This window comes from Dermacentor albipictus, chromosome 1 (genome assembly GCF_038994185.2).
Source record: "Dermacentor albipictus isolate Rhodes 1998 colony chromosome 1, USDA_Dalb.pri_finalv2, whole genome shotgun sequence".
Lineage (NCBI taxonomy): Eukaryota > Metazoa > Arthropoda > Arachnida > Ixodida > Ixodidae > Dermacentor > Dermacentor albipictus.
The window spans coordinates 144,805,820-144,828,234 of NC_091821.1; the positions used below are offsets into that span (position 1 = coordinate 144,805,820).

At 46.2% G+C, this 22,415-nt stretch overlaps 1 protein-coding gene across 2 annotated transcripts in view; it reads left to right on the forward strand.

Moving 5' to 3' along the window:
• Nucleotides 1-22,415, forward strand: part of LOC135900077 (pyruvate dehydrogenase phosphatase regulatory subunit, mitochondrial) — a 157,888-nt gene that overhangs the window by 113,226 nt on the left and 22,247 nt on the right. For both annotated transcript variants that reach the window (XM_065429525.1, XM_065429526.1), the window contains exon 15: nt 10,705-10,912. In XM_065429525.1, the coding sequence (XP_065285597.1) occupies nt 10,705-10,912 (208 nt within the window). The remainder of the gene's footprint in view (nt 1-10,704; nt 10,913-22,415) is intronic.

The following is a 22,415-nucleotide window of genomic DNA, read 5'->3' on the forward strand; positions in this document are numbered from 1 at the left end:
AAGCTACAGCATTACCTTGGAAAAGGTACATGTTCCTTTGCTGACAAATATGAAACATTTCTCGAAGGGCAGTTTGCTTTGCAGTGTTCTTGTTATTTTGTCAGCATAAAAGCTCTGTGCATGGTGTCAAAATTAAGGATATGTTAGTCGTTGGCAGAATCCTCAATTTCAAAGATTTAATGCTCAAAATTTTTGTTTTGTGCCTTCCTTCTTTTGGGGGTGTTGAGCACTCAATTTATAAGTCACCACAGGGACATGTGTTTATAATTGATTATACAGTCAAGTTCACATATAAAGCCTCAACCTGAAATGGAACAGACAAGGAATTAGGAGCCAAGTATAACTTGGAAATCGAGCTTTGGAAATGCAGATGATCAGGAAAAAGTTGAAGAAAAGATGCACGCCAGGGGTGTCAAAGATCATGCATTTTTTTTAGAATTAGAAAAAGCAAGCAAAAATGTGCCACAATGGCATCATGGTTTGTGCCACAATTATGGTTTTGTACCCAAGAGGCAACTTTCTGTCCTTATCGGGATTGCCGGTGCTGTTATTTCTGGCCTCAACTGCATGGCCTGCATGCAAATTTAGTACTCATGGCTAGGTAGTGAAGGCAAAAAAAAAAAAATACTGGGGAATTTTTAGTACCTTTATTTCTTGCCTCAACTGCATGGCCCCGTAAAATTTAGTACTCATGGCTAGGTAGTGATGACATAAATGTCGCACTTTTGCCCGAAAGACGAAGCATCTAGTATTGCGATAGCAAATTAGTTGACAGCTAGCTGTACGAAGTAAGGATAGTAGTTTTAGCCATATAAACTTATAAGCACAGCCATACTAACTAAATTAACAAGCACGGTGTCATGCGCACACAAGCAAACATAAACAAATCTCACTTGATCACTGCCAAAACTTGCTGTAAAAATGCTAGAGTTAGGAAGCGCGGCAGCAGCAGCAAGCGAATTGACCTTCATGCTGTATTTCTCATCAACATGAACTAAACCAGAGAAACACAGCGCGTGGCTGGGCTGTGTCCCCGTCGCAGATGGCTTTCAAGATACAGTGGCCTGGGCGAGCGCACACAACCACCTGGGCCACCCGGGCCGCCCGCTGTAGAATCCCCCCCCCCCCCGCCCCTCCCTTCCTGCCCTCTGAATCCTTGCACGTGACGGAAGATGGCGCGCTTCCTCCACGCTCACCTCACTTGCAGCGACGACCGCTCCAAGATAGCGCCATAGTAGCGTGCATCATCTGTTCACTGATGACGCCATTGATAAGGCATGCGGCGGGCGTGTAAAAAAAAGTGCTGCATGAGCAGAGGTCTGCCTGTGGCAGCGTTTCTGAATCGCGCCCATGCATCACCCGTGCACTGCCTCTTGCATTCGCCCGATTAGTGAGGCAGTCGCACCACACTTTGTTCGTTTGCAGTGTGCTGCACAAGACAGATTGTCTGCACCAGCCAATATATTGCGAAATGAAAACACATATAGAACTATGCTCAAGTTTCACATTAGGGAGTATCGTAATCATTGTTGATTTTTTTTTTTGCTTCTCATTACTACTGTTTTCCTGAAGTGTGCTGGTGCGAGATACTTTTTGTGTTGTTGTTGTTTTTGTTGTTGTTATTGCTCCTTGTGCGTTTCTGTGTCTGCCTCCTTGAAGCGCAGCATGTTTCTGGCTATCACTATTTCTTTTTTGCAGTGCACTTGCATGTAGTAACTACTTTTATCTTTTTCGTGTCATTCTGAATGGATTTCTTTTCCATTGTAATTGTTCTGAATTGTGTGCCCACCCCTGCTTGGTCCACTGAGACGCAGCCAGCAGTATTAGGTGGTAGCATCGCCTGGTGTCTTCCTCCAAGCTTGTGTTCCTATACCCTATAAACAGTGTTGAAGTTCTGTGTGTTTTTGCCTATTTTATTGTGCTGCACACATAAACACTGTGTTCTACTAAGATGAGGTTGACATGCTGACTTTGTAGGCCATTCTAACAGTCCCGCAAACACGGTAAACACAAAACGTACCCAGATTGGCTGAATTATACAGATAACCTGGGTATTGATTTAGCACAGCGTGTTTTCACCTATTGTGCATTGTTGCACATGGAAAGGTCTTGCTCTACCGACTAGAGCCTGATGTATGATGTTGTGGGCTGTATTCACCAAAAAACAACAAACACGCCCAAGCTGGTGCATTTCTGCAAGACAGCTTTTGTTGAGAATGTGTGTGGTGTGCTTTTGCCTTATTTGTTGTGTTGTGTGTATAGGTGCCTTCTACAGTGTTGAGGGTGGTGTATGCAAAGCACGCTAAAAGCACTTAACCCCATACATTTCTACAGAACACGCTGTGCAAGTGCAGTATGTTTCTGTCCTGTCATTACTGTCACATATGGCAGTAGATAATTCCACTAAGATGAGGCAGTCATCCACAATGTTGTTGTTTATGCTGTATCCATGTAGAGGCTTCTAAATCTGTACTTTTATAGAGAGCTCTATCATAGTATGACAACGAAGTTGGCTTCATCCGTGGAGCACATTTACGCATATTTGTTGATCTATACCCGAGAGCTTCATGGTAAAAAATTCCCACTTTTTTTCAAAAGCAAACTGTATAAAATTCAGTAAACAATCTCACCAAATGCTAAATCGTGTCCCAAACTCTGGACGCAAACTGTGGAAAAACGTAGGTGTTACAAATTACTCTGTTTGTGCCCATGACTGTCTCTCAGAGGCAAGAAATATTGTGCAGGATATCACTCTTGAAGTCGGCACATTCACAGCCAGCTCTTCTACAGCAATCTAGTGCACAACTTATTCTCACCTGCAGTGAAATGGTGACTACTTAGGGATTAGTACTGGATGCAAACAAAAAATATTATTTTGTTTAAAAGCAGAATGCTGCTTACGATGATTGAATGCAAATTTGTATTGGTTAAACAGATGAAGTTCTCTAGCTGTTTAAAGACATGCAACAATGAATGATCATAGCTGTCAGGCAACGATGAGGTGAGGCGATGACAGCAAATCAGGTGAAGATAAGGTGAGGCAAGGACGGCAGCTCTATACTTGATGTAGGCCTCTATGTCATGTCACTACAGGAAAATATCTTCCTCCTTTTTTGCATATAGGCACATTGCATTGCCACACAAAAATGAATGGCTAGTGACACTGATATTGACACGTGTACTTATCTTTATAGGGCGACCACGTTTCGCCGCTTAACTGTTATCGCACAGCGCGGGACGCGCCTGCATGCATCCGACGTTTCTGGAAAGTTATCGATGCTTCTACCCGGCTGTCTGCTGTCGCTGAACCTTGTGTTATCTGATTTTATCGCGTAACGCGAATGGTGTAGAACTTTGTGGAAGGCACGCGGGTCCGAACGATTAGTCTGGAACATTCGACGAATGCTCTATGAAAGCCGACGCGCTTGACCCGCTGATCAGATTTTCGACGATCGCCGACTGTGTTCGCCGCTTTCGTTGTGCTATAAGTGTAGCCTGTTTTGTGGGCACAGGTTCGCCCAATAAAAGCTAGTTTTGTATTCCACCGTACTGCTTCTTTCTTCGCCGTCACTACCACGTGACATCTGGTGGAGGTGCTTTGCGTTCATGCACCGGACGCCCCCACAAAGCCGTGACCCAAGCCCTCACTCGGAAGACACCAACGTCGACAAGAACCAGCGAGGTAGCCGCAGGCAGCAAGGACTGCCCCCGGAACACGGACTTTTGCCCGAGACGACTAGAAGGATGGCCACCAAGTCCGCCCCAATGGCAGCACCAGCGTCACCCGTCGTGCTGCAGCAGCCCAGGGAGCCTCCGACGTTCCGCGGTTCAACTTTCGAGGACCCGGAAAGCTGGCTTGAGACGTACGAAAGAGTCGCTACCTTTAACAACTGGAACAGCGACGACAAACTGCGATATGTGTTCTTCGCTTTGGAAGACGCGGCCAGGACGTGGTTCGAAAACCGAGAAGCCACCTTAACAACCTGGGAACTTTTCCGAAGCGGCTTCCTGAAGACATTCGCAAGCGTCGTACGCCGAGAACGAGCCCAAGCGCTACTAGAAACCCGGGTGCAGCTACCTAATGAGACGACCGCGATCTACACGGAAGAAATGAGCCGTCTCTTCCGCCACGCCGACCCTGAAATGCCCGAGGAGAAGAAAGTCCGCCTGCTGATGCGTGGTGTGAAGGAGGAACTTTTTGCCGGAATGGTACGAAGCCCACCGAAGACCGTCGACGAGTTTCTTAACGAGGCCACCAGCATCGAGAAGACACTCGAGATGCGAAACCGGCAATTCGACCGCCGCACGACCTCGACAAACTACGTCGGAGTTCAGTCACTGGCCGCCGACGACCTACGCGAGACTATCCGAGCTGTCGTGCGGGAGGAGCTACAAAAGCTGTTGCCATCATCACAGCCTCAAGTGGCTTCGATTGCCGACGCCGTGCGTGAGGAACTCCAACAACAACTTGGAGTAGCCCCTGAATCGCCGCAGCGTGAGCCGCAAGCGATGACCTACGCCGCCGTCGCACGCCGTCAAGGACCCCCTCCGCGACCGCGCCAGGGCCCTGTCACGCCGCAGTTTCGTCGTCCGCCGCCGCCGCCACCAGCACGACCACCCGTCGCCCAGCGCACCTACGCGAGGAAGACGGACATCTGGCGTGCTCCTGACCGCCGCCCGCTCTGCTACCACTGCGGAGAAGCGGGTCACGTCTACCGACGATGTCCGTACCGGGAGATGGGACTGCGAGGTTTCGCTGTCAACGCGCCGCGTCCACAGCTTGGCGAGCGCCCACGTGACATCGCCGATTACCTCGCCGCTACTCAGTGGAGCCCTCGACGGCCGTCCCGTTCGCCATCACCAGGCCGCTACCTGTCGCCGCAGCGCCGACCATACACTGGCCCAGCTCGGGGCCGGTCAGCGAGCCCATATCCGGAAAACTAAAAGCAGCAACCGATGGAGGTGCGGTTGCTGTCCGTCGAACTGTCGAAGATCCTCCGCCGCCGACGAAGACGCCGAAGAAACTACCTCGACGACATAACGACATGCCGCCGTCCCGACGAAGTCTGGAAGGAAAGAATGCGATGACGAAAGACGACCTGACGACGTCACATACCAGCCACAGGTCAATGCGACGCAGTCGTGATCCGACGCCAAGACTGAACTGTAATGCAAGACAAAGAGCCACCGACCTCGACGTGCTTCTCGACGGCCACGCAGTCACCGCATTAGTCGACACAGGGGCTGATTACTCCGTCATGAGTGGACACATCGCCGCCCAGTTGAAGAAAGTTAAGACTACGTGGGAAGGCCCTCAAATTCGTACCGCCGGAGGACACCTCATAACGCCTACTGGAATGTGCACGGCAAGAATTACCATTCACGACCGGACTTACCCTGTCACCTTCGTTATCCTCCAACAGTGTTCACGAGACGTCATTCTCGGCATGGACTTCCTCAACCAACACGGCGCAGTCATCGACCTGAAGTCGAAGTCAATAACTCTGTCGGAAGACCATGCGATACCGTCGGAGAACCCTCGTAGTCACCATGCCTTGAGTGTGCTCGAAGATCAAGTGAGCATCCCGCCTCGCTCCAGCATTGTTATTTCGGTCGGCACCGAAACACCCACTGACGTAGAAGGTGTCATCGAAGGCGACCAACGTCTACTGCTAGACCGTGAAATTTGCGTCGCAAGAGGGATCGCTCGACTGCACGGAGGAAACACGAAAGTGTTGCTGACAAACTTCAGCCATGAGTTCAAGCACATCAACAAGGGCACGACGATCGCATACATCGAGGAAATTGTGGAAACCAGCAATGCCTTTGTCCTCTCGGATTCAGCCGTATCTACCCCGATGAGCATTATCCCCGAACCAGACTTCAACGTGAATCCAAGTCTTCCTATGAGTAAGCAGGAACAGATCAGAAGTCTTCTCCGACGATACAAAGACTGCTTTTCGACGTCATCAAGGATTCGACAAACACCAGTTGCAAAGCATCGCATAATAACCGAAGAGAGCGCTCGACCACTCCGCCAGAGCCCTTACCGAGTTTCGACGCGAGAACGTGAAGCTATTAGGCAACAAGTCGACGAAATGCTGCGCGACGACATCATCCAGCCGTCGAAAAGCCCGTGGGCCTCTCCTGTAGTCCTGGTAAAGAAAAAGGACGGAACCCTACGCTTCTGCGTCGATTATCGTCGACTGAACAAGATCACGAAGAAGGATGTGTACCCCCTTCCACGGATAGACGACGCATTGGACCGGCTCTGCAACGCTAAATACTTCTCATCGATGGACCTCAAGTCTGGCTACTGGCAAATAGAAGTCGACGAGAGAGATCGCGAAAAGACTGCCTTCATCACGCCAGACGGCCTGTACGAGTTCAAGGTCATGCCATTCGGACTGTGCTCGGCGCCTGCAACGTTTCAGCGCGTCATGGACACGGTGTTAGCCGGACTGAAGTGGCAGACGTGCCTTGTTTACCTGGATGACGTCGTTGTCTTCGCCGGGAATTTCGACGATCACCTTAGGCGGCTTGCGACCGTGTTAGAAGCCATCAAGTCATCAGGGCTCACTCTGAAGCCGGAAAAGTGCCGTTTCGCTTACGATGAGCTTTTGTTCCTAGGCCACGTGATCAGCAAATCAGGAGTACGCCCTGACCCACAGAAGACAGCTGCCATCGCAAAGTTCCCGCAGCCAACCGACAAGAAGGCAGTGCGCAGATTCCTTGGCATGTGTGCCTACTATAGGCGCTTTGTCAAGGACTTTTCACGCATCGCGGAGCCGCTAACACATCTAACCAAATGTGATGTCGCGTTCAAGTGGGAAACGCCTCAGGCCAAGGCATTTCAAGAACTCAAACGACGCATGCAGTCGCCGCCGGTACTTGCGCACTTCGACGAGGACGCCGATACCGAAATCCACACTGACGCCAGTAGCCTAGGCCTCGGTGCCGTCCTAGTACAGAGGAAAGAAGGACTTGAAAGGGTGATATCGTATGCTAGCCGGTCGCTGTCAAAAGCGGAAAGCAACTATTCTACGACTGAAAAGGAATGCCTCGCCATCATTTGGGCTACAGCTAAATTCCGCCCTTACCTCTATGGCAGGCCATTCAAAGTCGTCAGTGACCATCACGCATTGTGTTGGCTAGCTAACTTAAAGGACCCTTCAGGACGGCTGGCGCGGTGGAGCCTCAGACTACAAGAATACGACGTCACGGTAATATACAAGTCCGGAAGAAAACACTCCGACGCCGACTGCTTATCGCGTGCCCCCATCGATCCCCCGCCGCAAGACGACGAGGACGACGACGCCTTCCTTGGGATAATAAGCGCGGAAGACTTCACTAAACAGCAACGAGCCGACCCGGAGCTAAAAGGTCTCGTCGAGTATTTGGAAGGGAACACCGACGTTGTCCCTAAGGCATTTAAGCGCACGTTGTCTTCATTCACGCTACAAAACAACCTGCTCGTGAAGAAGAACTTCTCGCCAGTCCACACCAGCTACCTTCTTGTTGTACCGTCAGCGCTGCGTCCAGAAATACTGCACGCCCTACACGACGATCCAACCGCTGGGCACCTCGGATTCTCCCGGACGCTGTCGAGAATACAGGAAAGGTATTACTGGCCACGTCTGACCGCCGACGTCGCCCGTTACGTCAAGACATGCCGAGACTGTCAACGACGCAAGACACCACCGACAAGGCCAGCAGGATTACTACAGCCGATCGAACCTCCTCGCCGACCATTCCAGCAGATTGGGATGGATTTGTTGGGGCCGTTTCCGATATCAACATCCGGGAATAAGTGGATTGTCGTGGCGACGGACTATCTCACCCGTTTTGCTGAAACTAAAGCTCTACCAAAAGGCAGCGCAGCCGAAGTGGCGAAATTTTTCGTGGAGAACATCCTGCTGCGACATGGTGCCCCAGAAGTCCTCATCACCGACAGAGGAACGGCTTTTACAGCAGAGCTCACCCAAGCCATTCTGCAGTACAGCCAGACAAGCCACAGGAGGACAACTGCCTACCATCCGCAGACGAATGGTCTCACGGAGCGCCTGAACAAGACGCTTGCCGACATGCTAGCGATGTACGTCGACGTCGAACACAAGACGTGGGACGCGGTCCTGCCGTACGTAACCTTTGCGTACAACACCGCGGTGCAAGAAACAACACAGATCACGCCGTTCAAGTTGGTTTACGGCAGGAATCCGACGACGACGCTCGACGCCATGTTGCCGCACGTCACTGACGAAGAGAATCTTGACGTCGCTACCTATCTACAGCGCGCCGAAGAAGCCCGACAACTCGCCCGCCTACGGATCAAAAACCAGCAGCGTACCGACAGTCGACACTACAACCTCCGACGACGCTTCGTCGAGTACCAGCCCGGCGACCGTGTTTGGGTATGGACCCCGATACGCCGACGAGGACTCAGTGAGAAACTACTCCGACGCTATTTCGGACCCTACAAGGTCATCCGACGTATAGGCGCACTGGACTATGAGGTCGTGCCAGACGGCATTTCGCTATCACAGCGGCGCCGCTCACGACCTGAAATAGTCCACGTTGTGCGACTCAAGCCGTACTACCAGCGTTAATGAACTTTGGGGCTTTCCGTGACTGACCTTTGGACTTTGTTTCTTTTGGTTGTTTTGTTACTTATGTTTAAGAAGTGTCCTTTTGTGTTTCGCTCTCTTATATTTGTAGCATCGGGATGATGCTTTTTAAGAGGGGGGTATTGACACGTGTACTTATCTTTATAGGGCGACCACGTTTCGCCGCTTAACTGTTATCGCACAGCGCGGGACGCGCCTGCATGCATCCGACGTTTCTGGAAAGTTATCGATGCTTCTACCCGGCTGTCTGCTGTCGCTGAACCTTGTGTTATCTGATTTTATCGCGTAACGCGAATGGTGTAGAACTTTGTGGAAGGCACGCGGGTCCGAACGATTAGTCTGGAACATTCGACGAATGCTCTATAAAAGCCGACGCGCTTGACCCGCTGATCAGATTTTCGACGATCGCCGACTGTGTTCGCCGCTTTCGTTGTGCTATAAGTGTAGCCTGTTTTGTGGGCACAGGTTCGCCCAATAAAAGCTAGTTTTGTATTCCACCGTACTGCTTCTTTCTTCGCCGTCACTACCACGTGACAATATTACTTATGTGCAGCTTGAAAACATCTAACTTAGAGCAGTAAGCATCGTTTTGTAAATAACTTGTAGAAAATGATAATACTACCTCTTTGTCCTTTCTGTCATGAACCCTGTAACCAGCCTTTCATCTTAAACGATTATTTGCTATCTAGGCTAGCATTTGGATTGTAGTTTGTGAAGTATGGAAGGGTGCAAGTGAGCGTGGGAAAGGTTGTGATGTAACTGCTTCACCTGTTAGCAGAGCGTACCAGTTTCCACCTATTTGCAACATACCAAGCCCACCCTGTGCTCATTGGTGAAATAATATGAATAAATGAATATTCTGGATAATATAGCAACTATAGAAAGTAAATATATACTGGCATTGCTCTGACAGTATAGAGGAAGTATGCAGGGACCCACTCCAGATCATGTTACATTTAATGTTGCGTTTACCTTGCTTACTGTTTTATTTACTGTATTTGCACAATTCTACCGCACTACTGATTGTAATGCGCAATTATATTAATGCCCAAATAAAAAAATAATAACATGGTGCCGATTCTACCGTGCACATCAAATAACGAAACCCAAGTCGACGTGTACTGTGTTGAAACAGTTTTATGGAACATACACACATACATGCACACAGCTGAATCATAGCAGCTACTTGCTGTCGTAGTCAGACGACAAATTCTTATCGCTGTCTACCAACTACAGAAAGTCATCTCCAGTCCCATTTAATGCATTATAAATGCCACACTTTATCTACAAAAGGGAATTCTACGCACCATGGAGCCACCTTGCGATGTCTCTAAGTGTTGCTTTCTTCAAACGACCCGTTCAATGGCAGTGTGGCTAGCTACCTTGTATTGAACTTCTTTTTCTTTCTTATCCTTTTTGCAATGTTTCTTCCTGGTAATCATCTTTACTTAGTCAAGACATTAGTACTTAAGAAGTTAAATCATTGGACACTGATATAGCATTGTATTAAAAAGTGAACCCTCATGTAACAATTTTTCTGTGTTTATCTAAAATTTTTGGAAAATACACCATCTGTTGTTTGAAGTGTTTAAGTACATGAGAGTCGAAATTCAATTGTCCTATAAAGCAGCTGTATAACTATATAATCACTTTACGTTATATGAGAAAGTGCATTGGCTTCCGGATATGTCTAAGTCAAAGGAGAAATAAAAAAGAAGGCACAGTTTACTATTTAGATATGTTTGTTACACCATATTGGTATTCTATCATGATACACCCCTACAACTGCTGAAATGGAGCGACTTTATTGAAAGATGGGGGGTCAGAATGCAGATTACTTTACGTTCTGGCTGTTGAGTTTCAGCATGCTTTCATTGTAGCAATGCCTTTAAAATTTAATTGCTTCCTTTGTCTGCCAATATTTTCTGTAGGGCCTTCATGCAGTGTAAAGCTTGCATGTGTGATTTGCTGTATTTTTTATATTTTTTTGTCAGCCCAGGTATGGCACTTTCTCCTGTGTAATTTATTCTAAAGCACAATATGCAAAATTTGATTTTTGTGTATTTCCTTGTCTGGGCAGGTACATGATAGTGGCACCCACAAAGCAACAAATGCGCTGCCAGACATGGATTCGTCGCCATGTGCCATATGACAGCCCTATTGTCGTTGCTGACGTCACTTCTATGTATACTGCCATCTGCATCATGGGCCAGCAAGCACCAAACCTCATGTCAGAACTGACTGACACCTCGTTGACATCCAAGGACTTTCCACTGTTCACATGGAAAGTGAGTGTTGTGCCTCGCATTGCTGCATACATTTCTCTTCAGAAGTACATTCTTCTGCAGAGCAGAAACAAGAAAACAAAAGCAGGGTACTTTATTTAGCACTAGGTGGGTGCGAAGATCAGAAATTTCAAATACAAATTGAATAGTTGCTGCTATTCTATTCGTATGCGATTCAAGAATTCACTATTCAAAATTGTTGAATGTTTGTTTTTGTTAGAATATAAGGAATCGCAATACTTGTTAGAGACTCAAGGGAGAGAGACCGATGCAACTGAGGATTTTCCAGAATGATCCTGCTGCTGGAGAGTTGCGGTTGCTGTGCAGGCATGCCAGTTCCTGCGTAAACACACAGGAATAAAGTTCCACTCAATAATTTTTGGTCAGTCAATAAGAAAGCAGCACTTATAGCTCGCCTATATGAAGTTATTGCCTGATTTTAGGCAAAGCAACTTATTATTTGTCCAGTCTCACTATGTTTACATTCCTTTAAGACAGTGTGCGCTGCTGAAGTATTAGACTTCTCTCCTTCAATGAACACAACATTGCATATGCATCTGGCTTTTACAGATGCATTGGCATTCCATTAAGATTGTTTCAAAAATGCTAAAGGAATGCTTTGGGGAAACTCTTAAATGGAATGTCAATATATTTCATAGAGCGGTTAAGGACAAATACGTCAAAAGTGGTGCTAGTCTTAGTATTTCCGCTAACCAGACATGACTTAGCTAGTGCTTGGGTTCAATATCATTTTAATAGCGAGCTCCATGTTGGCTAACTGGCTAGCTACAATTTTTAAATGAGGTAATTTCCTCCTCTTCCAGAGATCCATGGGAAGAGGCAGAACAACGTTATCTGTCACAGGCAATTAAAATAAAAAGTGTGGAAAAAAAAGAAATCGGTAGTATAGTGTTTATTTTATTTTATTTATAGATACTGCAACTCCACATTTTGAAATTTTAGCAGGATGGGAAAAACAATCAGATACACAATACAACATAGCAAAGAGCAAGTAAAAAAAACAGTGGCAGGTTGAAGCAAAGAACATTCATACCAAACACTTACCTAAGATGGGAAGCAATCAAAATAAGCAATGATTTCAAAACCTCATTGTCACTAAGGTTGTTCCAATCGGTCACTGTTCTAGGAAAAAAGGAAAACTTAAAACAGTTGTTGTTAAAGCATGCCTTTGCCTAGTAGGATATTCGGTTGAGAAGGTGATTATTTCAGAAAGATCGGTTTTATAGTGTCCTTTAATTAGTTGGAATGAGAACTTCAGTCAGCTGAGGCAATTTCTTTGACTGATTGATGGCAAGTTAGCCCTTGTTAATAAATCAGTAACTGAAGTTCTGTTAAAGCAGTTATATATAAACCTTACCCCCCTTCTCTGCACCCTCTTTGTAACCTTATTAATATTAGTTTTAGTGTAAGGGTGCCAAATAATAGAAGCATAATTAGAGTAGGACGTACAATTGATTTGTAGGCAATAAGATGAACTGAGGAAGTAGAAAGTTTCAGAGCACGCCTGAGAAAGAACAGCTTGAAGTTTGCAATAGCAGTTACGCAGTCAATGTGTTTAGTCCAGCTCAGGTCGCTGGTAATCCAGAGTCCGAGGTATTTATAAGCATTCACTTCAGATAGATGGGTACCACTAACACTGTATACAAATTTCAAAGCATTTCGTTTATGTGTGATTGTCATGGAAATGGTTTTTTGAAGGTGAATTGACCTTTGCCAAGATGCACACCGAGCAGCAATATCTTGAAGAGCCCTGTTTAAAAGACATTGATCGGTTCTGTTATCAACCTCAGAATAAATCACACAATCGTCAGCATAAAGTTTGATTTTAACAGGAATGTTACAGACAAGTATCATTAATAAATATCAGGGTAAGGAGAGGACCAAGCACCGAACTCTGAGGAACACCGGAATCTACAGTTAAAGGGTCAGAACATTGTTCGTTGAAGATTACGTATTGTTTACTATTGGTAAGATACTCTGGAATCCATTTGACCAGCTGTACATTTTGAAATATTGTGTCCAATTTGTAAATTAACTTTTTATGTGAAACCTTATCGAAGGCTTTTGGAAAATCCATGAAAATTATGTCCGTCTGTTTGCCTTTATTTATTGAAGAGGCAAAGTCGTGTACTGTTTCAACAAGTTGAGTGCATGTTGAAAAACCTTTTCTGAAACCATGTTGGCATATTCTGAAAAAATTCATTTTTTTTTTAGAAAGTCAGATATGTGGGTACAGATTATATGTTCTAAGAGTTTGCAAGTTGTAGAAGTTAATGATACAGGATGGTAATTTTGAACAGAATCTTTTTTCCCATTTTTATTAAGTGGTTTCACCCTTGCTGTTCCCCAGTCATTTGGAATTTTTCCCTTGCTCGGTGACCTTGTGAATAAAACATACAAGTACTTAGCAACCCATTCTACGTAGCGTTTCAAAAGAATGTTGGGAATGTCATCTGGCTCGCAGGACTTCTTCACATCCAGTGTCAAAATCATGCTCAATATACCTTGTTCATTAATAATGACACCTGAAATTGGAGTTAAAGATGCACTGAAACCTGGAAGACTGCCGTTGTCTTGAGTGAACACCGATTTAAAGTGTTCACTGAAAGCATTTGAAATATGTTCTTCGTCGTCAATCTGGGTACCATTGTACTCGAAAACATAACAGCTGCTCATAGATGGGGAAATTAATCGCCAAAACCTCTCGGCTGACGTTGAAATGATACCAGGCAAACACTCTGAGTAATAACGCTCCTTGTCCTTAATTATTCTCTTTTTTAATTCATCGTTCAAAAAATAAATATGTTTTTTTAGGTAAATCAAATTGGCGTGTTTTTTTCTGTTATTCTTCATGCGTTTCAATCTTCTTTCATTTGCAGTGCCTCCCGAGAAATCCAGGGGTTTATGCCTTTCTGTTTCTTGATAAGGGGCATGAAACGTTCAATACAGTCACTGACAATGGCCTTAAACGAATTCCAGAGGCCCTCTATGTTCTAGTGAATGTATCAAGGTTAAATGAAAGAACATAAATGATTGAAATGTCATTCACGCATGAAAAGTTGTGAAAACAAGGTTTTTTTCTATTCTTATCAACAAGAACATCTGTCAGAGTATCCAAAACAGCATGATGGTCGGATATTCCAGCTGTTACCTGACAAGAAGACTTAGCAGATATGTTTCCACTGATAATTTAAAGCTCGAGAATTGACTTTGAAATACCCTGCAATCTCGTGAAATCTTTTACAATTTGCAATTAATCATATTCTAACGCAATGTCTAGCAGTGCTTCAATTGAATCACCCTTATGATTTTCAACCAAGAGGTTAGACCAGTCCACATTCGGAAGGTTGAAATCACCTGACAGAATAATCCGTTCATTAGGTTTAAAATGCTTGTTCATGTAATTTTTTCATTTGTAAAACACAGAGACAGGAGAACCAAGCGGCCTATACAAAGCTCCTAGAATGTACTGAACATTTCTGTGGTAGGTTCTACAGAAAATGCACTCAGTGTTTGGTACCTCAAGCAAATGTGTTATCTTTAAAGACTGTTTAAAAAGTACGGCCACACCTCCGCCTTTACTACCGTGGTCTTTCCTGGGCACACTCTAGCCAGGTGGAACGAATTCGTTGTCATAAATTGTGCTGTTTAACCATGTTTCTGTCAGGATAGCAATATCTTCATCGTTGGAAAGTAAAATTCCTACAAGTTCAGATTATTTATTTAACCACACTTCTGCAGTTAATGTTCAATATGTTCAGTGCTTGAGGATTCGTGTTGTGGCGTCAGTTTCCACTTATTCCAATCTTAAAATGTACGCCCTTCACTTCATCCCAGCTGAACCGAACGCCATCAATACTGAGCTTGTCATAGTGCAGTTTTACCTTTGCACCTTTTCCCTTTTCTTGTGATGAACTTTTCCATCGCTGTTTTCGGATATCACGCACTCTAGCAGAAAAATCTTCAGGTAAAGAAAAATCAGATCCTTTTAACTTATAAGCAACTCTCAAAATTGACGACTTCTCCCGGTAGTCCAGAAATTTGATGACTGGGCGTTTTCTGTCTTCAAATTTTTTCCATATTCTGTGACATCTTTTGATATCAGCTGCAGAAATGCCTAGCTTCTTTTGGAAAATTTCGTTGTTTACATAAAGCTGCAGGTACTCGTCGGTTTTTTTGCTAGGTTCATCTATTCCATATATGAGCAAGTTGTTTCTTTGGCTTTTGTTTTCTAGGTCATCCGTCTTGCTAATAAGTGCTGATAGTTGCTTTTTGACCCTTGACACTGAAGTTTCCATGTCATTTACTTTGCTGCTGAGGCTGTTTAAATCAGTAAGCTGTCGCTCCAGTATACCCAAATGCTCTGTCAGGGCACAAAATTTTTTCTCTATTTCATTTTAGCTTGTTTGTACATTTTTAATTGTGTTGCTTATTTTGTCGTGCCCCGCAAGTATTTTTGAGAGCATTTCCTTTTTGCTGGGACCAGGATTGGCCTCAATATCACTGCAATTGATCTCTACTCAATCTCTTGTCTTAAGACAAGAGATTGACCGGCAATGAAAGAACAGAAAGAATGACACACTTTACCAAATGTGGGCAGTACACCAGCACTAGGAAATGGTCATCACTTCTGTAGCACTTAGTAGTTAGGCAATCACTAACCTGTAACACGAAGTGAAAAGGATTTCCGTTCATGCTGCCATGCCCACTGGATAGGTAACTGGTCGGTGGAACTTTTATAGCTGTTTCTGAGCCCATGTAGTGCAATGCTCCTTACGATAACAATGAGGAGGCAGGATGATGTGTTTGTAGGCAAGGGTATCGTTGATGAACGTTTCTGCTCGTGTGCTGCATTCTGTTACAGGCAAGAGGTGATGGTAAGCCCGTGTTGCCGCTGTGAAGCAGCTGCCTGGTATTGCCACAGCTCCGAGGATGGTTACAACCTGTAACATGAAGCGAAAAGGATTTCCGTTTATCTAAACACAGTACCATTTTTTTTGCTCATCTATTTTTAGTAATTAGCCGAGATAAATTAACTTTATAAGTACAGCTTGAAACGTTCACGCATTAATAGGAAAGTTGTGGAGCTTCACAAATATTGCCCAGCCCAGGTACTTCCAACGAGATAGACTTAGCGTGGCCGTTTTTATTCAGAAAAAATGAAAGCCCGCGGAGTTTAAAAAATACCATGTGACAGTGTGCTCTGTGCGCCCGAATGCGCCGTGATTACTGTGCTCTCATGAGTGATTTGTAAAAACATCGCCAGCGCCGCGCCTTCCCTTCACTTACAAGAAAGGGCTTCAACCTTTGCTCGGCTCTGACATTATCGGCAGCGGCTGGCGACAGCGCTCCCAAAAAACACTTCGTCAGCAGCCGCTCGCACCTGTCGCTGAACAACGCTCCGTCATCAGCCGTTTATTCCGATATGACGAGAAGAGTAATTTTTTTTCCAGCGTTCAAAGAGATGCGGAATAGAAAAAGTACACACAAAACATGCATCATACATCTGGAACCTGTGTGAGAGAGAGCATCATTTGTTACAACACCGCTTTTCTTCCAAGCTGTGCCAGTGGCTAGATGCATGTGAGCTTGACTGTCTATTACTGTCATGCCGCGCAACCGTTTCGAATAATTTGTTTGCAGGGCCTAAAGCATGCCGTATTCAAATGAGCAGAAGGCGAACATGGTCTTAGCCTTGGGAGCGGCACGGGGCGACAAGAGGAAAGCTGCCAAGGTATACCGAAATTGGCAATGTGGGGAAGACCTAGCGCGAGCACAATTATGAGGAGTTACTTGACGCTGAAAGAAACAGGTAGCTTCAAGAAGACGTGGCACAGAAAGGGGACTATCAGTGAAGAGACTGAAGGAGACATTTTGGCTTTGATGACTGCAAACCCTTATTCCAGCGTGCGTGGTGTGAGTGGTGAGGTCGGCATTTCAATGTCTTCAGTGTCAGGAGTTCTTATGAAGGCTGAAATGCATCCGTATCAGCTCCAACTGCATCAAAAGCTGCAAGAAAGAGATTTTCAAGGGCGACTTGATTTCTCAAATTGGATCTTTGTGAACAGTGATGAAGTACCGGATTTTATTGACAAAGTGCTCTGGACAGATGAAGCAACCTTCTCCAGAAATTCTCAACTCAACATCCATAATGCGCATTACTGGAGCGATACGAACCTGCATTGGGTGGCGTAGACCAGACACCAGTGTCAATGGTCATTCAGTGTGTGGTGCGGTATCTTTGGCGGAACAATATTTGGCCCCATATTTTTTTATCACACGCTCACTGCTCAGCGGTACCTGAACGACATCTTGGAAGGCCCAGTCAAAGATTTTCGCTGTGATCTTCCTTGTGCGTTTTTAAAAGGACCCTGAAACGATTTTGACGATTTTCTACAAACTTACTGACTCGTTAGTGTCGGTCCTTGTGATCTATAATTGACACATTTAAGTGCTCCGCATAAAGCGTGTAATTTATTGTAAGGTTTTAAAAATGCACATCGCTGCCGATCACTGCACGCTGCTCGGCGGAATTTTAAGCCGCCCCTACCCATATGGCGAAAATCACCCATATGACGTCATTGGCTGACCAGGGCGCGTGATCAATAATTTTTCCAACTTTATGGTAAACAAATGATCTTCGTAATAGTTGGGAATGTTAGTTCATTTGTTTTTATAAAAAGAAAGTAACATAAAGAGAATGCACAAGAACAATTTTTCAGTACACTTAAGCACTTCCGGCACACAGCAAGTGTCGTCTGCTTGTGTTAAAACGTACTCCATTTTGACGAGAGCTCCGCGGTAGGAGTCGGTCTCAGTCTTTTCGCGAGCACTATGATTCGACTTTGTTGCTTTGTGGACTGCAAATGTAGTGACTGGCAATATATCAAGCTGCGACATCGTGTCCCTCAGCAAGGCAGCATACGAGCGAACTGGCTGCTGCGCATCGGACTGCGGCTATCCGATCGGCGCCAGGGTTGGCGCGTTTGTGGCTGTCACTTTACACCGGAAGATTACTAACGCAATAGTGTTTCGCGAGTCCGGTATTAGGGCAAATGCAAGCGCAAGGGGACAGGGTCTGGCCGCTTGACTGTGCCATAACGGAATGAGCCATGGGATGAGCAGAATCGCAAATATGAATGGTCTGCACGGTGCAGCCACCTGGTGGCACAGAGCTCAACCATACACAGTAGCAGTAACGAAGTTTATTCTTTGCTGCTGGTGTGTATTTTTCGCAGGAGTGTAATCATCAACACGTTTTTATAAATGTTTAAAATGTTTTACGCTTGGTTAGAGCAATATTAGCTCTTTGTTTGGCTGGTTAAGCGCTGCGCCAACAAGTGGCTGGACCGTTCAGATGGATCTGGCCGCACGTACGTCTACGCTAACGCTCCTTCATCAGCTTGAGTTTATGCCTCCAGTCATTTGCCGAAATGACCAGCTTGCCTGTGGTTACCGGAATACCAGACACGTTCGGCGCTACGACAGAATGCTCGCAATGCACGCTGCTTCGATAGCTCTCGCTTGGGGTCGACGGCTAAGCGGCTAGCGCAGAGGTTTCGCGTGGGCAGGCTCCAAAACAACCGGAAGTGGATGATGTGACGTCGCATCGTGACGCAGAACCACTGAAGGCGGAGCTTAGCCCCGATCGCTCGGCGAACGAGTTGAGGAGGAAAAGCATGGCTAGGGAGGAGGGTAACTTCTAATCGCTTGTAGCTCCATTAATACGTAACGCTTCACTTAAATTGTGGTGCGAATGTTCTACTTAAGCTGTACCCCACGCATCTACAAAATTTGTCCGAACCATTTCAGGGGCCCTTTAAAGTGAACTTGGTATCAGCACGACGGTGCACCAGCTCGCTGTGGCAGTCTTGCCCGAGCCTGGCTTAATGAAGCCTTCAAAAGCCAGTGGGTCGGGCGGCATGGACCAGCGGCATGGCCTGCAATGTCACCGTACTTGACACCTCTTGACTTCTTCTTGTGGGGACATGTGAAAGACCAAGCGCTAAAGGCAGAGATTGCAGAGGCCTGCAGTGAGATACCGTCTTGCATCATCAAAAAAGCTACATTGGATGTGCTGAAAAGGTGCCAATACTGCATTATGGCAGAGGGCAACTTGTTTGAACACATTCTTTAGACAGACATCACAGCGAATAAATCTCTACAACTGTTATCCATGAAAAGAGCCATCTGTGTGAAACTTTTGTATGACGTGGAAAAGGCACGTAAGTAATAAAAAATTACAAATTCTCTGCCGACAAGGAATGGACAGGAAGCTAAAGAGCAACCTTCCGTGTCAGTTTACTATTCTCTCTTTTGTGACAACCAGCGTAATTTACACGACATTATCAAGCTTGTTATAATGTGTGTTTGCTTGTTGAGGTCTTGCTCCCAAATTCGAACTCATGAGCTTGTCATTTTTCCTCCACATGCATTCTGCTAGCTTGAGAGTGCAATTATCGCTGCAGAAATGGGAGCCGTGCTGTATTTCAACTGCCACCCGAACCCACTGGCATTTATCTCAGAACCAAGCACAACACGAAGCTTTGTCATGGGCAGCACGAAAAGCGTGAAGCGAGCAATGTTTTTTACAAAGCGCGGTTGAGAGCGCTGTAATCGTGGTTCATTCGGGCATACAGAGCGCACTGTCCCATGGTATTTTAAAAACTCCGCGGGCTTTCATTTTTTTCAAATAAAAACGGCCGCGCTAAGTCCATCTCGTTGGAAGTACCTGGCTTAGGCAATATTTGCGAAGCTCTACAACTTTCCTATTGACGCCTGAACGTGTCAAGCTATATTTAAAAAGTTAATTAATTTATCTCGGCAAATTACTTTAAAAGAAGACGAGCAGAAAAATGGTACTGTAAGTTTAGACAAATGCTAACTACATCCACGTGATTTCTGTTCTGAAGAATGCAGAGGTTTTTTTCAATATCTTGGTCCAAGTTAGCTGGGACACCCTGTATGTATAGTATATTTTCAGTGGTTGCAAAAGGTAGGCTTGATTTGCATCCTCCTTCTGTGTGGATAAGCCTTACTAGTGACATAATCAGTATGTAAAGGCGTGTATTAGTCACCGGTGTTTGGGCCTGACTGTTAGAGCATAGCACGAACTCTCAGCGCATGTGGCATCTTCTGAGAACAGCGCTGGAGAGAATGATCCTCTATAGTGTTCCTCTTGTTTGCTGCAATTACCCCCAGGAATGAAAAGGGAGCCATCTGGCGACCTAACAGCTCCTCACTATGAGTGGATTATAGTAAAGTTTGAGGCATTCGACCTTGACGTCTCGCCCGCGGTGCATGTCCGAACATGGTTCAGTGGGTGTGATCACGTCATTAACTTTGGATGTGTGGTCGACGATACGGTGTGACCTTTCATACTTGTGCAGTAGTTTTGAAGAGAGCCCAGGTGCAGTGGAAGGAACGGAAAGCCGCACAAGTGCTCCAGGAAGGAAGGTGGGTGCAGAGGTGGGGCCACCGCGAGTGCTCCTCTGGCACTCTTGGTCATTGGAGGTAAAGGCCCATGTGAGATCGTGGCACTCTTCAGCATGTCTTGCCGTGACAGAAATGGGCGCACATTCAGATGCATCCAGCTGGTATGGTAGAATTGTGTCAGTGGTGTGCAACAGGTGCCTACTGTACACTAAGAAAAAGGGTGAAAAGCCAATAGTGCTCTGAGTAGCGGTGTTGTGTACACAGGTTTCGAAGGGCAGAATGACGTCCCAATTTGTGTGGTCGGAGGCGATGTACATTGCAGGCATGTTGCCGAGCATACGGTTGAAGCGTTCTGTAAGGCCATTGGTTTGAGGATGGTATGCCCAACGTTACTAGACTAGCTTCAGCTTTAAAACTCGGCGTCGTTGCGCGGAACCGCCACTCGCCCGTGCCTTCATGGCGCTGCAGTCGCGCCCAGCTTCACTTCCTCACTAGCCGGCTATGCGTGCGGGCCGGATTAAGCACGTGGTGCAGCGTTGGTGTATTCTGTGGTTCGTTGTTGACGGCGAATTTCAGCAAGCATGTCACCCGCGAAACTGTAGCCTTCGCCGAGTTTAAGAATATCAGCAGACGATGCCGACGTGCTGCGCACCTGGCTGCATAGGCGGCTATCGGAACGATGTCGACAGTTAGATGTGTCACTTTTTCTGTGCTTCCAGCAATGCGACGCTTCGCTCAGCATGGAACAGATCGATTCCTTGTGCCGACCTGGAACTCTGCGAAATCCACGGCACGCGCTCGTGCCATTGCTCCCGCGTTCGTCGTCGTCGTCTTCCACAGCTGGCTGCGTTGCCGTTCATCATTCCAGCGTAGAATTTCACTTCTCTTCTGTCGTCGTAATGGGGAGGCCGCGTTCACGGGGGTATGAGCCACTCATTGTCTTACGTAAAGGGCAGATTTAATTTTGAAAAAATTTAATTTCTGAGAATCACAAGTGGCAAATGGCGGGCGAAGGCTGCTTACCCCGTTGCCGAGCAAACTTGAGACATCGAACGCAAGCGACAGCGGCGGACTGCGGGCATACCGTCAGTGCCGCCGTTCTCTCCGTCGCAGCCGATTGTGTGTGTAACCTCATAATTTAGAAATACTTTAATGAACCCTCAGGATTAACCCAGTGATAAACACAGGGGTCACACGTTTCAGCTTCGCTGATAAACCATCTCACGGAGTGGAAGAGTCGACGATTTTTTTTCTTCTCTTTCCTTTTTTTTCTTTTCTTTCTTCTTTTTTTTGTGGCTCGTGTGTTCAAAGACTGACCTCATCTTTCTTATTGTAGTGCTTCTTTGGCGGGGTGAGAAGCTTCGGTGGAGATGGAGATCATCCTTCAATCACGCACTTCGGCCAGATCTTCAGGCTCCTGAGCCTAAACTGCGCGAAACGTTAAGACGACAGGAAGAAACACGACATTTAGAAACGCAGCTGCTGCGCTTCGCTGTATGTGTTTCTGCCTTTCGTGCAGCGTACCCTTGTTTTATGTAGTATGAACCAACTGGCCCGATAAATCTTATTGCTGTAGGTGGATACCGCTTTCTCATGGTATCACTAATTCGGACAAGGGAGAACGACAAAGAGCGTGAAACATGCGCAAACTACCCGTCCGCACGAGCTCAAGGCTGTGGCAAGGCGTCTGCAGTGGAGCTCGATGAAACGGCGCTGCCATCTGGCAGCTGTCACAGAAGTGGCGACCGGCTGTAAGCGCGCGGGCGGGGAGTTTTACAACTGAAGCTAGTCAAGTAACGTTGGGTATGCCATAGTTGTGCAATAAACAATGTGACACTCTTTAAGAATGACTTCAACTACTTCGGATAGGAAGACACGTCTGTGATTACTGAGCAGTTCCTCACGTGGCCCATGAATTGAAGCAGGAAGGAGGCAACATCGCACGCTGTTGCTGCTGGGAGGGCAGCAGTTTCGGCGTATCGCGTGAGGTGGTCAACTGCCACAATAGCCCAGCAGTTTCCAGCCGATGTCAGGGGAAGGGGCCCACACA